Here is an 18,280-nt window from a genome sequence, read left to right as displayed (position 1 = left end):
ATTTGTTTCCCATCAGCTGAACCATCAGAGAGACAGAATATTACTCTGGCCATGTCAGAAATAGTCTGTGGTTTAATGTTTTCCTCCCCTGAACATACAGCTCCTAAGCCTTTTCTTAAGAGCCTGCACTGTATGAGTAACTCAGATCAATGGCACCTGTGCAACACTGAAGTTATCCTGGCACTGAAAAGGAGCTGGGAAGACCAGCTCAGAAAGGAGGCAATTTATCACTTGCAAATGTGGTTTTAATGAACTGGATATCATAATTTCCAGCAATCTTTCTGGATGATACTATTCTGAGAGAGGGAAGCAGATGTTGGTGGAGATTACTGCACAGTGGAATCTGTTTGGCACCAGGTCCATGGTTTTTGCTGGATGTTTTTCCCCTTGAAGAAGGATGGAGATGTTTAGTGCTCAATGGGCTGGAGCAGGAACTCTTTAATAAAACCAAATTAACAGTGGGGTTTTGTGTTGAACCTCTGGTGTTTTGTGTAGAACCTCCCAGGTGAGGCAACACTAGTGGAGTTCCCCTGGGTCAGGCCAGGTTTGGGAGGAGAACAGATTTGGGGATGCTTTCAATTAACAGAGGAAATTAATTAAGTGTTGAGGCTGCTGAGCCAGGACTCTGTGTGACCATTTATGAGTTTACAGACACCAGGACTGAATCAGCCGTTAAGTATTTGCATGGCAATAGAAATAATTAAAATAGATAAAGCAAGGTGCAGAGCTGCTGTTAATGAGCTCTTTGTGACACCTTCATTACTGCTTTGTGACGCCCATGGGTATTTAATGGGATCAAAAACCTCCGAACTGAGGTGTGATATGGATCCCTGTTACTTGTCTAGAGAAGGGAACAGAGCTGGGAAGGGGCTGGAGCCCCAGAAGGGGCTGAGGGAGCTGGGAAGGGGCTCAGCCTGGAGCAAAGGAGGCTCAGGGGGGACCTTGTGGCTCTGCACAACTCCCTGCCAGGAGGGGACAGCCAGGGGGGGTCGGGCTGTGCTGCCAGGGAACAGGGACAGGAGAAGGGGAAAGGGCCTCAGGCTGGGCCAGGGGAGGCTCAGCTTGGACAGCAGCAGGAATTTCTGCATGGAAAGGGTGCTCAGGCCTTGGCAGGGGCTGCCCGGGGAGCTTTGCAGTGCCCATCCCTGCAGGTGTGCCAGGAAGGGCTGGAGGTGGCACTCAGTGCTCTGGGCTGGGGACAAGGTGGGCATCGGGACTCCATGGGCTGGCAGGGATTTTCCAGCCTCACTGACTCTGGGGTTACCCAATTTTGGCATTCTGTGCTGTCTCAGGGATTTATTTTTATTTTATTATCCCTATACTCATTTTACATGATCTCCCTGAGCTGTAAATTCATGAATGCCAGGAGATGTTACAAATTATTGCAAAATATTCTATTTTCCCTTTTCCTTCCCTCTTTTAGGTAATACAGCCAAGGTCTTTATTGAGGTGAAGGATGAAAATGACCACGCGCCTGTGTTTACCAAAAAAATGTACATTGGAGGGGTTTCTGAAGATGCCAGAATGTTTTCTTCTGTGCTTAAAGTGAAGGTAAGGCTGAATTTTTTTCTTACAACCTTCGCTTACAGAGGGAAAATTTGTACTCACTGGTTTGGTCTTTTTTACAGGAAATTTTGAAATGTGCATCTTCTAAAGCTTCTTGATGGTTGATGTTGGTACAAGAATGATTTTGAGTTAAAACCCAGGTTTTGTTTGTAGTCAGTTTTGGTGCTTGTGTCTCTTGCCGGTTTGTAGCTCTCACTTTAGATGTGTTAATAATTAAATATTTGGTTTATGTTCAAAAGTTTGTTGGTTTTTTTTTTAATTTTGGTGGTACCTTGTTTTGGTTGTAAATGGGAAATCTGTCAACTTTAGGTCTGCACTGGGAGGAAAGTGGGCATGAAATTAAGCATCCATAGGGTTGTTTTTTTGTTTTGTTTTTTTTTTTTTTTTGTTTTGTTTTGTTTTAAAGAGAGAGAAATTTAATGGAAATATAACATATAGACTACAATTAGCATCAGATATTAATAGCCAAGAGTCAAAGCTGCCTTTTTTCAATAAAACAAATAAATTAAGTGTTTAGAACACCAGGAATGATAAAAGGGTAAGAGCTTAAAAAAGTTGCTCCTACCTGGGCTTTTCTTTGTTGTGTCTTTCCTAAAATAAGCCCAGAAATGGCAGAGAAGTGGGGAATTGGGAAGCTTCTACTTCATCAAAATTAGGAATCCAAAAATGGTGCCAAATCCAAGCATCATGTCCAATTCATGACCTTTAGAACTCCTGAAGAATCACGGAATCATTAAGGTTGAAAAAGACTTTTAAGACCATCAAGTCCAACCATCCACCAGCACCACTGTGGTCACCACCAAAAATGTTCCCAAGCACCACTTCCACACATTTTGGGACACTTTCAGGGATGGTGACTCCACCACTGGCCTGGTCAATGCTTAACCACCCTTTCTAGTAAGAAATTCTTCCAATTATTCAATCCAAACCTCTTCTGGAACAACACAAGGCTGTTTCCTCTCCTCCTGGTCCTTGACTCATCCCCACCTGGCTCCATCCTCCTTCCAGGGAATTGTAGACATCAGATAAGAGGACAGAGGCAGTGGAGTAGATAAAAAATTCTGGAAGGCAAAGTAATTTAGGGAAAGGAACGTTTTGTTCCATCTGAAAGCAAATGAATCATGAGGCACAAATGTCAAAACACATTTGGAGTCATCCCACGAAATGTGGACAGGCTGTGAAATCCTTTCTGGTTTTCCAAGAGGATTTCTTAGGCACAGGTATTTGTGTGTCAGTCAGGGGGATAAGAAATAGGTGGATAAAAGCTAAGGGAAATTTTGGGCTGATGATGGAAATCTGCTTTTGCCCTTTAGAAACATTTGACTCAAAACAAGTGATCAGTCCACAAAAGAGGAGCAAAAGAAATATCAATTTTGTGTCTTTAAGCTTTTTCTGTTTCAATCCTCCCTGGTTTTTCTGGCACAAAATGGAACTAGGCCTAAGCATGGAGTTGGTATTAGTGGATGGCATTAAACATAATTGTGTGTTTAGTGAAAGTAAAATTAGAAATAATTAAGAAGTACTTTTGTTGCAGAGGATCAGGCTGGAATTTATTGTTGTAGCACTGAGCATTTGCTGCAGTCAGTGCTCGTTACCTTTTTTCCTGGCCTTTAGAAAGCAAAAGTAATTGCTCTGTTAGTTAAACACAATCCCCATTCCAGCCTGGTTTAAGAATAATTAATCGAATGAATGCCTGTTCTTGAGGAGTAGAATGAAATGAGCAGCTTTCCAAGTTGAAATTTAGGAGAACATTAATAAAGTGCATGCAGAACTTGCACTGTAGAAATTATTCAGGTTTGGATTCCAGGGGGAAATTCAGGTTCTTAGGAGGTGTTTTTAATGCATTTGCTTTCATCTTCTACAATCATTAACAGTTGCTCACTTTCTTTGACATCATCTGAGTGATTTTAAGAAGAAAGTGATTTTCTCAGTGTCTTATTATTGCTGGCACTGAAAACAGCCTTTATGAGCCTCAAATGTGGGATATTGGAATCAGATAATCCCAGAGTGGTTTGGGTGGGAGGGGACATTAAAACTCATCCAGTGCCACCCCCTGCCATGGGCAGGGACACCTTCCACTGTCCCAGGCTGCTCCAGCCTGGCCTTGGGCACTGCCAGGGATCCAGGGGCAGCCACAGCTGCTCTGGGCACCTGTGCCAGGGCCTGCCCACCCTGCCAGGGAACAATTCCTTCCCAATATCCCATCCATCCCTGCCCTCTGGCAGTGGGAAGCCATTCCCTGTGTCCTGGCCCTCCATCCCTTTCCCAAATTCCCTCTCCAGCTCCCCTGGAGCCCCTTTAGGCACTGGAAGGGGCTCCAAAGTCTTCCCAGGGCTTTTTTTTTCGTCCAGGCTGGCCAATCCCAACTCTACCAGCATTTCAAGTGACCCAATGCAAAACTACAACTTCCAAAAACAGCCCAAAAATCCCACAGTTAGTTTTTCTTTAACAAGGCATAATAACTTAGGGGGATAATTAAGGACTGCAGTCTTTAATTATTATTAGAGTAGTTGATGTAGATCAGTTTTGGATCAATTGATCACAAATGCACCACTGAACATTCAGGTGCTTGTCTTTGGTTGCTTCAGTCATGCTTTACTCTGCCTTGAACAAAATTTCACCAGTAATAAAAATAATCGAACACCAAAAATAAATTAAAATATAAAAAAAAAAAGAGAGAGAGAAGAAAACTAATCCTGATTCCATAATCTTCCACACAAATTGAATTTAAGAACAAACAGACCAATAAAATGTTGGATAAAAACTTCTCTCATCATCCCAACAGTTGACATGTACCAAGGCCAATCCTATGGAGTTTCTCCCAACTCTCTATGGTTATTGGGTTTGCTGCCAACAGCATCCTCTTCAATACATTAATTTGAGTATAAAAGCCTTTCAGAGGAGGATAATGAGCTGCTTTGCTCCAGATTCATAGTAAGATTCCTCTAAGTAGATAAAAAGGACACTTAAGCTCAGCAGAATACCACAAATCATTCTCCAAAAGTCATTTTTAATCAGAATTAATTTGGGTAGTGATAAACCACATGAATTATTCTCTATGGGTCAGATTGGATTATGAGCAGTGGTCTCTGAAAGCTGGGAGGTACTGATGCTCCAAGAAAGAAATTATATATTTGAATAAAATGGCAATTTTTAGCAAAGGATTTGCTCCTTGCTGCTTGAATTCCCCTTCTCTGCAATTCCCACTTTTAACCCAGAATTTCCAATGTGTTTGAGAGCCCATTTCCTTAATTAAAGACCTTTTTGTGCTTTTCATTAGGAATATAATAATTAAAACCAGATGTAACATGCATAACCTCTAATTATGAATTCTGTGCCTTGATCTTTGCTTTATGTTTCCTTGTGTTAGAATTATTTTGCTTTTCACTGGTATTTTCATGGAACTCCTGTTTTTCCCCCTCAGAATTCCAACCAGGCTTCCTTGAGCCCCAAACACAATATTTTCAATCTGCTCCAAGAAACAAACCCACAAAAGAATCTTTAGGGAAATTACCAGCAGGAATTGGCTTTTCCCTATAATGGAATGTTATTAGCTCTTGCTTTTTAAATATGAACAGTATTAACCTCTGCTTTTCTTCCTTTATTTATTAAATTGTTGAATTATTACAGATTTAAATGAGGAAATATCAGAGGTCCTAATTTTACTGAAGAAAGAGAATTGTCTGAGTTCCTGCTCAGTTTATAAAGGTGTTTTTGTCCTGAAAATATTTGCAGGGAAGGAATCTTGCCTAAATAATGCCAGTGAATCCAAGGCTCTGGAATTGGCTGTATTTGATGGAAATGCTTTGATTCCTTCAATATTTTAATTCCAGCCCTTTCCTGTGCTCTTTGCCCCTTTCTGATCAGATTTTTCATGGAACTGTATCCTTTATTCCCTTTGAATATCCTTTATTGAATAGTGAATATCTTTGGAATATCTTAACAGAAGAGAGCAAAATAAACCAAAGCCATTTTAGACTGCTGCAGGTTGTGGCCTTGAGGTCACACAGGGGAACAGGAATTCCTCTTTTCTTCACCTCAAAAGCATCTTAGAGACCCCACAATGAGCTAAAATAGTGGATAAAAGAAACAGTTAAAATTCCTGGATAGGGAGAGAATACCAAAATTGCTCCTTTTTTTCACAGATCTGTTATTAAATCTCCTTTTCTTTTTCTTTTTTTTCCTATCTGTGCCTATAACCTGTAGATTTCTTTTGATATTTCCTTTTCCTTGGGATGACAAGGAAATATTCAGAGTGGCAAATTCTGGAATTCCAGAGATTCCACCTTGAGCACCCCGGAGAGCTTTCAGGGTAACACTTGGCTCATCCCTCCTTTGGCTGTTGCACGACTCATGCACAAAACTGAGCTGCTTTGCCAGTGACAACCTTTCCTTCTTTAAAATGTGATTCATGCATCCCAGAGTAGGGAGAAAAGATGCTTGGTAGGAGTAAAAATCTTCTCTGAAGGTTCATTGCAGTAACAACAGCGCAGCCTCCAGCTGCTGGAACATCTGGTTTCCAAAAAAGCTGTGTGTCCTGCTAAGACAAATATTACAGGAATGCCAGGCATTTTTCCTTCAAAAATCATATTCCTGCTTTTTGTGTTGGCTTCCTGAACTTTTTACTCTAATCTCTAAGCCCTCTTACTTTCCTATTATTTTTCTCTGGCAGCCATCAGAGCATTCCCTACCCTTTGTGATTTTTTTCCCATGTAATTGAAGATTATTTCAATTACTTTGTTGTTTGAGGGCATTTTGAAGACTGGTGGTCCTGCATGTGCCTTCCAGAATAAAGGCTCTTAGAGGGGAGTGGGGAGTGTGCCTGGATCATTCCCATCCCATACAGGAATCCATGTGTGTGGCCTTTACTTCCTCTCTCACACACACACACAGTTATTTTATCAAGCACTAAGTGCTGCGGGCCAAAGAAAAATGACAATAAAATCCATTTTTCCAATCATTTGTTTCAAAATCCAGCTGTGGGAACCCCTCTTGTTCAGCACCTTTTCCCCTGAGACAGCTTGCCAAAAGGAATCCCTGTTTCCTTCAGCACCTGGGAGGTTTTGGCCACCACTGGCGGACAAAGTGAGCAATTCCCATTCACCTGATTTCTTCCTACCTGTGTTTCTCAGAAAATTCCTGGCACTGAGAGTACTGGGAGTGAGCTGGGCAGTGATCAGTATTAGTGATGCAGTGAAGAAATATAAATTTAAATATAAATTCATATATAGATTGATACATAAATTCAAAGCAATATTAATATAAACATGAATATTAATTAATATCTGAAAAACAATCAATACACTATTATATAGATATATTGATGTATATTGGTGTGTTATATATGTTATATTTTATGTTAAGTATAAATTTAATATTTTATTTTTTTTTTTAGTCAAGGCTACAAATTCCCCAGGCAGCCAGTGGCAAACCAAGGTCAGGAGCAGAAGTTCCAAAGGGCTTGAGCCAGATGAGGGTGTAAAAGAGCATGGAGGTGAAGAAATGCAGGAAATGAAGGGAAATTGCAATGGCTACCCCAAATTTCCAGGCTTAGGTATCTGTAGAACACCCAGTGAAAGCTCCCCTAAAACAGGCCAGTGGCAGCTGTGCAGTCAGAACTGGAAATCTGCAACAATCTGGAAATTCCTACCAGCAAAAATGGTCTGGTTCTAAAAGCTGCTTTACGTGCCAGCCACTAATTAGGAACATTGGAGCTGCCATCTGCTAGGAAGAGGGAAAAAAAGCCCTCAGCAGCCCAATCCCAATCCTGCCATTTTCCATGCCCCATTAGCAGCCTCGGGCTTGTGGTTAAGGGTGACCCTGTGAGGGAGGTGGGAAACATTTCAAATTAACGACTGCGTTTCACTCGGAGCAGCAAATCTGGATTTAGCTCAGGCTGATAATGCTACAAACTGGGATCATCAATGGTTATGCTGCTCCAGGAGTTACTGATCATTTTTATGCTCATCCCAGACATGCCACTGGTGATTTTTGGAGACAGGGTCAGAGTGCTGCTGTCACACTGAGTGGGGTTTACCAGCCTCCCTGAGTGTTCTTGCCACTGAGCTGTGCTTGTGCAGTCACATGGAGCCAGAGATTAGTTAATTTATGTTTTAAAAGCATCATTTTTTGAGCCTTCTTGCAAAGGAGAGAAAAAAAACCAGATTGATCACTGAGAGAATGGAATGGTTTGGGTTGGAAAGGATCTTAAAGCCCATCCAGTGCCACCCCTGCCATGGCAGGGCCACCTTCCACTGTCCCAGGCTGCTCCAAGCCCCAGTGTCCAACCTGGCCTTGGGCACTGCCAGGGATCCAGGGGCAGCCCCAGCTGCTCTGGGCACCCTGTGCCAGGGCCTGCCCACCCTCTGAGTAAAAATATCCTCAGTGCTCTTGTGCTGGGGTTAGGGAGCACCCCAGGATTTGTGCCTCACCCTTCTCTGTGGGAGGGGATGGGAAAGGGCTGGAGGCAGCAGCAGCAGTCCTGACCCAACTCCCCGTGTGTGGGCACACCTACACTCAATCACAGGAGGCTGAAATTTGTCCTGGTAATTCCTGAGATCATCCATATTTATCAGCCCTCAATCACAGCAGGATTTAGGAGACATCTGTATTTCTTGTGCAGAACAAAAGGCAGATATGCTGCTGGAATATTAAGATTAAGTGCAGCTCTTTCTCTTCTTTGACAGTCATAATGCAACTCTTGAGATGTCATAGATCTCTTCCTAATGAAGTGTCAAAAATATTTACCTTCAGGACAAATTACAGGAATAGCAAACATCCTTCCTAGAATTAGAGAAGTTTGGGAGGTTCTTGGGAGCAGCTCACAAGCTCTCTCTGCTGGTCCTGCCAAGCCCAGTGTCCTTAGGTTTGATCCAAAGAGCAGAGGAAGAAGGGAATGCAAACAACAAAGTTAAATATTTGAAGCTGGAGTCTGATCATTTTTCCAGTGTGTTTGGCACCTGTTTGCTCATATCTGGGTGGATGTGGAAAGAGCCTGAGCTGTGATTATGCTGACGCTGCTGATGGCTCTGGGATGGCAGTCAGCTCTCAGAACTGGTGACAATTAACTCAGAGCCTCTCCACCAGCTCGAGGCACCTGAACTCTGCAGGACTTTACAAGCTGTGAGCTTCAAATGTCAAAAGGCCTCTTTCACTGGAGTTTAATGCCTTAAACTCAGCTGCAAGACTTGAACATCTCATTAGTGCTGACCTCCAGTGCCCTGAGCTTTGTGCAGAAGGCCTGACTTCATTTAATGCCTATGCCTGCAGCATCAATACCTTAATTTGGATCCAAATTATGTTTGTTTTTAGTCACACACGTCTCCTGGCGTGAAATGCTGAAGGTGAAATTGATTTCTGGTGTCATTGAAAGCAGCGACTATTAAAAGCCATAGGTTTTATTGAGAGAGAATTTGCCAATATTAAAAATATGATGGGCTTCTGAGCCAGCTGAACCAACCTCACAAATCCATTTTAACAAAGAAATAGGCTTTTTATTGGAAGGGCGTCCTGCTGCTCTCCAGGTCATCTCTAGGGAGCCTTTGGACTTCACTGGGCACTCAGTGGGAAACCTGGCTTGCTCACAGGTGTCTGCAAAGGAGCTGGATCAGACATTGCTCCTGCTGGGAGCAGGAGCTGCTGAATGTGGCTGCTGCTGGGTCCCTCACGTGCCATGTGGCATTACAGGAATTCTGTTTCTTCCTTTCCCCCCCGCCAGCTCCATTACCAACATGCAAAGATGAGTGTGGATAAACAAGAGGGTTTGGCCAGGCAGGACTTTTCTGGATTGGTCATGGCTTTATCCTGAGCTGTGTTGTATGAGCTGAACTTACCCTGGAATCCCAGAATGGTTTGGGTTGGAAGAGACCTGAAAGCCCATCCATTCCCACCCCTGCCATGGGCAGGGACACCTTCCACTGTCCCAGGCTGCTCCAAACCCTGTCCAACCTGGCCTTGGGCATTTGCAGGAACCCAGGGGCAGCCAGAGCTGCTCTGGGCACCCTGTGCCAGGGCCTGCCCACCCTGCCAGGGAACAATTCCTTCCCAATATCCCATCTATCCCTGCCCTCTGTCAGTCTGAACCCCTTCCCTGTGTCCTGGCACTCCAGGCACAGCTGAAGTGCTGCTTTAATTTTGTGCTATTTTCTCACCATCCAAACATTAACCTGGTGTTTCTCTCCAGCCACTTCCTTGAGTTCAGGTTGGATATTAGGAGTGTTTCTTCTTGTAGGAGTAGCAGAGCATTGGAAGGGGGCTGCCCAGGGAATGGTGGAGCCACCAGTCCTGGAAGTGTTCAAGAAATGAGTGGATGTGGCACTGCACAATGTAGTTTAATGGGCAAGGTGATGATCAAAGGTTGGCAGGGGTGATCTTGGAGATGTTTTCTAATGTTAAAAATTCCATGATTCTATGACATAGTGTGTTTTCACATTCCTCTCTTCCTTCAGCTATTTATTTATGTGGAAAGCCAGCAATTTTCCTGACTCTCCACCTGTCAAGCTCCCATCTGCTGGCTCTGGGATGTTGTGGGGTTGTATTTCCCTGAGCCAGTTGGAAAGCTGAAATGCTCTGGAAAAGTCCACTGATGTCTTTACTTTTTTGACTGATGGAAAAGAGTAAATTTCAGAAAGCTTTTTAGCCTTCCCATCTTTCCTAAAATCGCTAATAAAGGAGTTTGAGCTTACCCAGGAGGCAGCATTTTCGGTTTTAAAAGCCTTAAAAAAAACCTACAGAGCTGGAGAACAAAAACAACTTAACACATTTTATATTTATGCTTTTGGTAGTTGAGCCAGATGAAGCTTTGTGAATTTAGAAGAAAGCAAAATACTGAGAGACGGTGGGAATTTAACCACTTGTGTGTCCGTGATGAGTGACAGCCAGTGTCATTCCAGGAGCTCATTTTTTGGGCTGTTCTGGATGAAACTTGCTCTTTCCAGCTAAAGCAGCCTGGATATTATCCTTTAAGTGCTGGATGGTTCTGTCTGGGAATCTGGGCTGACAGGAGTTGGTGTAGCATGGAACATGCACAGCTTTGAGTACCTGGATCGCTTATCTGATGCTTGTATTCCCTGAAAAATTATCTGGAAATGAATAAAAAACCATAAGGGATGATTTCCACCATATAGAACTTGTTCAGTGATGGTGAGAAAACAATTAATGACGATTAATGGCCCCCTGTTGAAAGCTTAATGACCTTGCACAGATAATTCTCTTTTAGTAGCTCTAGTGTCTCATAAACAGCTCTGCTCTCTGTGAGCAGGGACAGGACCCCAGGGAATGACTGGAGCTGGGTCAGGCTGGAGATCAGGGAAAGGTTCTTGCCCCAGAGGTGCTGGGCACTGCCCAGGCTCCTCAGGGACACAGCCCCGAGGCTGCCAGAGCTCCAGGAGAGCTTGGACAGTGCTCCAAGGATGCCCAGGGCAAGGAGCTCGATCAGTGATCCTTGTGAGTCCCATCCAGCTCAGGATATTCTGTGATTCTACAAACTCTTCATGCTGACACAAACCCTTATTGTTTTTCATTCTTAAGTCATGGCACAGTATGGATTTCCCATGGATTTTACGTGCACCTTTTCAAAGTTAAGGCTGGTTTTTGTTCCAGCATTAGCTCGAGCGACAGGCCTCAAAAGCAGTGCCAATATTTCCATAAAAACCTGCTGATAGATCCTGAAGTATCCCAGATGCTGAGGCCGTGACCAAGACTAATGAGTGCTCAGGCTTTAATTAGCTCCCAGCTCACTGATCCCTGGAAGGAGCACAGGAAAGCTCTGTCGGGGTCCTTGGAAATGCTTCCCTCTGGATACAGGTTGAACAGGAGCATAAGGAATGGGGCTGGAGAGGCCAGGATGGGGCTACACAGGGCTGTCAGGAGCAGTGAAGGTGGAATAACAATTCCTGGGGCTGCCGGGTTGATGCCAGCTCTGCATCCTGATCCAGTTCAGCAAGTGCCAGGGCAGCTCTGTGTCCTGAACTGGGATGCCCAGCAGGTCCCTGTGCACCACGGCAGGAATGCCACTCAGTCCTTCCTTATTTTAATAAGAAGCCATTTATTTGATTGCACCACAAATACCTGTGCTCCATCAGAATATCTCTGATATGAAGGACATTCTTGTGCAAGTCTGTACACTAGTTCCTGAGATGGCTTTTTCTTTGATAATTCCTTTTCAATGAGAATTTGGCAGTGGATGTTTCTCACAATTAAGCAGTTCTTAGGTACTGTTGCAGACTTGAAAGCCAACTTTTATTTTTCTACTTTTTAATTTTTCTTTCTTTCTTCTGGAGCATTTTAATGCTAACAGAGGAGGATGAAATTGCTGGAAAAGCAAAACTGAGTGCAGCAAAGTTAAATGAAGCATTTAAAGTAGCAGCCATATCTGTGCTCTGGGATCTAATGTTTTAAATGTCAGAGTGGCAGAAATTTGCTGGGCCAAGATGTAACTTTATTTAAAGGACAAGGTTAATGACTCCTTCCATGCATATTTACCTTGTTTGCCTCTGCTTGTTTCATTTTCCCCATTAGGCTGATGATAAGGACACTGGGAACTACAGTGCCATGCAATACAGGCTCATCATTCCCCCCATCAAGGATGGCAAGGAGGGCTTTGTGATCGAGGCTTACACGGGGCTGATCAAAACTGCCATGCTCTTCAAAAACATGAGGAGATCCTATTTCAAGTTCCAGGTCATTGCCACTGACGATTACGGCAAAGGACTGAGCAGCAAAGCAGAAGTGCTAGTAAGTATCAGCCAAGGATTATTAGTATGGAATAATTCCTGAGGAAATTCAAACACTGCAGAAAGTTGAATTCCAGGCAGACCTAGAGAAAAGCCATAAAGTGCTTATGCTTAATTTTTTGAAGGCAGTGGAATAAAGCTTTTCAATTCTTAAAGATTTTGTGACCTATTAGGAGTGAGTCCAGAGGAGGCACCAGGATGAGCAGAGGGATGGAGCAGCTCTGCTGGAGGAAAGGCTGGGACAGCTGGGGGTGTTCAGCCTGGAGAGGAGAAGCTTTGGGGTGACCAAATTGTGGCCTTGCAGGGCCTGAAGGTGCTGGCAGGAAAGATGGAGAGGGACTTGGGACAAAGGATGGAATGCCAGGACAAGGGGCAGTGGCTTCCCACTGCCAGAGGGCAGGGTTAGGAGGGATACTGGGAACGAATTGTTCTCTGGCAGGGTGGGCAGGCCCTGGCACAGGGTGCCCAGAGCAGCTGTGGCTGCCCCTGGATCCCTGGCAGTGCCCGAGGTCAGGTTGGATATTGGGATTTGGAGCAGCCTGGGATAGTGGAAGGTGTCCCTGCCCATGGCAGGGGGTGGAACAGGATGAGCTTTAACGTCTCTTCCAACCCAAACCATTCCAGATTCTGTGTCCCTGCTGGTCATGTTCAAGTCGTCCTAGTTTCTTATGTTAAGGAATAATTTTGGGCTGAGAATGAACTTTTCAGTCCCCGAGAAAGCAGCATTTCAGAACTGGCATCACCTTTAGGCCTTAGGCTCATGGTTTTGTGCTGTTCAAAGAACATTGACTTAGTCCAGGCACTGAAACCATCCAAGCTAAATTTCCTTAAAGCCTATAAACTTGATGGATTGGCTCAGTATTAGCATAATGTGAAAGGGATAGAGTGCATTATCCACTTCATAGGAACACTGTCAAAGGATACAGATGAGAGCCAGAATCCTTGGTGTGATGAGTTCTGCAGGAGTTCACCAAGTAAACATAAAAGATGACACCCTCATGCTTGACCTCCCAAAATGATGGGGCATTCTCAGGTAATTTAGACACTAATGGGATATTAAAATATAGCCAGAAGGAATCGACATTAACATTAGAAAGTGAAGGATGTCTCATAAATTTATAGAGGTTTCTTTCTGATGTCTGGCTGAGTGATGAGCACTGCACCCAGTTGCTTTGAGCAAGGCCTGGAAACTTGGAGGAGCTGGAGATACAATTCCAGACCGACCCCATGCTGCCTAGAACACTGGCACATGGACCTGTTGGAATGAGTCCAGAGGAAGCACCAGGATGAGCAGAGGGATGGAGCAGCTCTGCTAGGAGGAAAGGCTGGGAGAGCTGGGATTGATCAGCCTGGAGAGGAGAAGCTTTGGGGTGACCAAATTGTGGCCTTGCAGGGCCTGAAGGAGCTGACAAGAAATACAGAGAGACAATTTTCAAGGGATGGAGTGCCAGGACACAGGGAATGGCTTCCCACTGCCAGAGGGCAGGGATGGATGGGATGTTGGGAAGGAATTGTTCCCTGGCAGGGTGGGCAGGCCCTGGCACAGGGTGCCCAGAGCAGCTGTGGCTGCTCCTGGGTTCCTGCAAGTGCCCAAGACCAGGTTGGATGGGGCTTGGAGCAGCCTGGGACAGTGGAAGGTGTCCCTGCCCATGGCAGGGGTGGCACTGGGTGGTCTTTAAGGTTCCCCCCAGGCCATTCTGGGATTATGTGATTTTGTGCACCAAGTGGGATCCATACACTGAGATTCTTTCCCATGATTTTAACAGGATTTTCCTGCTGTGGGGTCAGGGGCTCAGGCTCTCAGATGTTATTTCTTTCAAAACCAGTTCAAAAAGTGAACAGAGAGATTAATTTAATTACTCCAATGCAAAAGAACAAGATGTGCAGGAAGAAGATAGGACTGCACTGGGGGAGGTCTGGGCAGAAGATGCAGGTCACCACCAGAGGACAAGGCTGGGAAGAAGCTGAGCAAAGAAAGGTATCCTCCAGAGCTGGGACCAGGATGCTTCCCCAGAGCCTGGCACAGCTCTGGGATCAGCAGGGTCTGCCACATCCCCTGGTCAAAGGTCTTCACACTGGTGGGGATAATTAATGGGAAGGACACCAGGATGGCTCAAGTCAGGCACCTATGACTTGACAGTTTTCTTCCATGTGGTGGAGTTTTCCTTCTCAGCATCTGTGAGATGAAAGAGATACTCAAATTTTAAAATGAGTTTGCTGCAAGGAAGCACCTAAAGGTGCTGAGGAAAGGTAGGTAGTGGATATTCACTATCATGATTTGAAATCCTGGATATCATCCTTATGTTGTCATAGATATTGACCTGAATCAAATGTTTGAGGGTTTGAGGAGGTTTCAAGTCCCCTCCTCATTCAGGTCCCAGCTACTCCCAGGAATCTATTCGTGCCATATCACAATCAAGAGTCTTTGTATGCTCGGCCTTGCTGAATTTAAAACTTGGGAAGTGCCTAATGAGCGAAGCTTGGATTTAAAGGGATATCACTCGTAAGCTAGAAGTTACCAACAATTTTCTGCTTTGCCTGCCTTTACAAATGGGGATAACAAGCAAGTTAATGTTACCATGGAAACCTCATATATCACTTGATTTTTGTCCAAAACCCTTGGTTTCCTATAACTTGTCATAAATGTGTGTTTATCCCTGGGTCTCTACATGAAGAAGCGGTGATAATTGGGATTTCTTCCATGTTAAAAGAATTACTGCCTTTGTTTTTGGTGTTGCCTTTATGCTGTTTTCAGTTCCTGGGTGCACAGTGGCTGCTTGAACTGGCTAATGTAATTAATTCTATTAAATTAATCATTGCTTTCCAGTTCCGTTGCATGATTTTTATTTGGAGCTCATTATAATTCTGTGTTTCTTACACAGAAGCCTATACGTGCTGATCAGGGCATCTGATGACATTTCAAGAACATTTAAATATTTAAAGTTGAATTAAGCTTCAAAGCTGGTGAATCAGTGTTTGATGTGGAAGCACATTTAGGTTTTTCTGCTGCTGTGCTTCCAGGGCTCCTCTTTGGAAAATCAGGGCTTGTTTATTTCTTTTAGAATCGACTAACCCTTGATTTTTAAATTTATCAGCTTTAACATTGGCCTACTTTTCCAAATTTCCCTCCAGAATCCTCCACAGGATTGGAGTGATGTTGGGTTCATAGTAAAAAACAATAATTGCCAGATATTTGCTCTGAGATTACTCCATACCTCAGTGGAAAACTGAAATTTAATTTTATTCCAACAAAGCACACAAGTATTGAGTGAATTAGAATAATTTTTTTCCTGTTTTGTTTTTCTTTTTTTTTTTTTAAGGAAAAAGCTCTGTTGTAAAATGTGCAGTTTTAGGATAGAGGGAGAAGCTAAAACAATTGGAGCTTAAAATAAAACCTCTCACTGATCACTTCAATGTAAATGAACAATTTCCTTCCTGATTTTCTAACAAAGTAGCATTGATTTTGTGGAATTAATCCTGTATTTCCATTTCCCTTGGTGCACATTGCATGGCTCCAAGGGAGGATTTTCCTGGCATCCAAACCACCTAAATGCTCAGAAGTAATTTTGAATACAGCCCGTGGGACATCTGGGATTCTCTAAGTCAAATCTAAACTAAGAGCAGCTTTTCCTGTCCCCACCTTAAAAATCCATCATTCTGATGCAGACCTGGAATTACAATTCCAGTTAAATCTTTGATGATTATGGACTTTAGCTGCAAGATTTCCCAGCTCTCCTGTTTGGAATTCAAAAGAGAGATGTGGATATCAGGGCATGGTGTGGAGGCAGGAGAGGAGTTTTTCCATTGCTGTTGGATGGAGAGGGGGCTGTGCCTGGCAGTGCCAATTGAATTTCCCTATTTTCTTTCCAGGTCTCTGTGGTCAATCAGTTGGACATGCAAGTGATTGTCTCCAACGTTCCTCCCACCCTCGTGGAGCAAAACAAAGACCAACTCATTGGGTAATCAATTTATTTCCTTTTCAAATATCAGACAATTCCCTGGCTTTGGGATTGGATGGATCAGGGACTGAGGGAGGTTTTTTATCGTGTCAATAAGAGTCCCCAGGTACCACATCAGCAGCAGCTTCCAGGGGTCAGGTTTGCTCTTCTGGCCTCTTTTTGTAACACAGAGACAATTTTCTCTACTTGCTGTCATGAAATTAGCTAATACGGGATAGAAAATGCTGTAGGAAATAGTCTATAACCAATCTTTGTCCTCTTTTTGGTCATTTCAATCAGTGATAAGTGGATTTCTCAGATTCCTACAGGTCTGGTCCACCCTCCTTGTGGTTGTGCATAGAATTAGAAATACTTTGGGGTTGGTGGTCTAACCAGTCATTGAAAAAGTCTCTGAGTGCCTCACATCTTCACCAGGCTAGGAAAAATTCCTGATGGATTTGCTCCTGGAGATTTGACACATGTTCAACTTTTCTCCCTCTCTTTTGGGCCAGGTGTGTGTTGACTCTGAGAGATTTGAACATCAGAACCACCAACAAAGTTGTTCAGGCTGAACTCACAGGGATTGCACTTCCAGAAAGCAGAAATAACTTCCTGAAGGGAGGGATTGCCTAGAAATAGGAATAATTTCCTAAAATAAGGTGTTTCCTAGAACTAGTAATAACTTCCTGAAAGGAGGTATTGCCTAGAAATAGGAATAATTTCCAAAAAGGAGGCATTGCCTAGAACCAGGAATAACTTCCTAAAATGAGTTATTGCCTACAAATAGGAATAACTTCCTAAAATGAGGTATTGCCTATAAATAGGAATAACTTCCTAAAAGGAGGCTCTACTGAGATGGGGTCAAGCTCTTTTCTTAGGCAACAAGAGACAGAAGGAGAGGAAACAGCCTCAGGCTGCAGCAGGGGAGGTTTACATTGGATTTTAGGGAGAATTTCTTCATGGACAGGGTGGTTTCAGCATTGGAAGAGGTTGTCCAGGTGAGTGTTGAGTTCCCATGCCTGGAAGTGTTCAAAACCATGTGGAACTGGCACATGAGGACGTGGGTTAGTGGTGAGCAGGGTGGTGGTGGTTGATGGTTGGACTTGGTGGCCTTGGAGGTCACTTCTAACCCAAACCATTCTGTGATTCTGTATTTCACAGTGAACAAAGCTTTGGAATGAGAACAAAGCTTTGGAATGAGTACAAAGTTTAAAAAACCCCACAATATTATCAGGTTTTGAGTTCTCCGAATCATCTTTGAAAGTCTTTACCTTCACAAACACTATGGCCAGATCAGTGTAGCTGGAGAATTTCTCTTCTAAGAATAAGTTTTTACCAACAGCCTTTGCCAGAAGAATTACATCAACTTATTTTCAAATTGGCCCATTCATTCCTGAAAATATTTGCAGAGAACAAATATCTCAAAAATAATTTTGTAGCTGTGTACAGAGGTCTATTTCACAGAGAAATCTATTTATTTCACTGCTCTCTTAAAATTTCTCATGTTTTCCTCCTAAACTTAAAAGATCTCCCTTTCCTTGTTTTTATACAGGTTTAATAATTCGTGCGGCCCATAAAAACACAATAAGAATTTGTGATTCTTTTTTTATGCAACCACAGGCAAAGGGAAAACAAATTATTTGGAATCTCAGATCTAAGTAGTTTTGCCACTTCAAATAATGCAGTAATTTATAAAATTTAATGTGTAATTAATTAACAGATAAATCATCAACCCTGTGTAGTGGGAAGTGTCCCTGCCTGTGGCAGGGGAGTTGGAACAAGATGAATCTTAAGATCCCTTCCCAACATAAACCATTCTATATTCTGTGAATTAAATTAGTCACTACACAAGTTACTCAGCTCTTTCTCCTCTCATTTTGGCAAATGTTAATCCCTGAAAATAGAACATTTAGCCAACAGTTGGTGATGGGGAATGTTAAGGAGGGGGGTACATGAGTCATTTGTGGAATTACAATGATTTTTCACAATAAAATTAATAGTGGTTTAAACAACTTTGGAGAAGAAGTTATACCAGATCCTGTC

At 43.3% G+C, this 18,280-nt stretch overlaps 1 protein-coding gene across 1 annotated transcript in view; it reads left to right on the top strand.

Annotated features, from left to right (window-relative positions):
* PCDH15 (protocadherin related 15) overlaps positions 1–18,280 on the top strand; it is a 651,760-nt gene that overhangs the window by 597,467 nt on the left and 36,013 nt on the right. Inside the window, exons 35-37 of the mRNA XM_064429942.1 lie at positions 1,424–1,551; positions 12,085–12,300; positions 16,170–16,258. Of these exons, the coding sequence (XP_064286012.1) occupies positions 1,424–1,551; positions 12,085–12,300; positions 16,170–16,258 (433 nt within the window). The remainder of the gene's footprint in view (positions 1–1,423; positions 1,552–12,084; positions 12,301–16,169; positions 16,259–18,280) is intronic.

Source organism: Passer domesticus, chromosome 8 (assembly GCF_036417665.1).
Source record: "Passer domesticus isolate bPasDom1 chromosome 8, bPasDom1.hap1, whole genome shotgun sequence".
Classification (NCBI taxonomy): domain Eukaryota; kingdom Metazoa; phylum Chordata; class Aves; order Passeriformes; family Passeridae; genus Passer; species Passer domesticus.
This window is presented reverse-complemented; position numbering and strand designations above follow the sequence as displayed.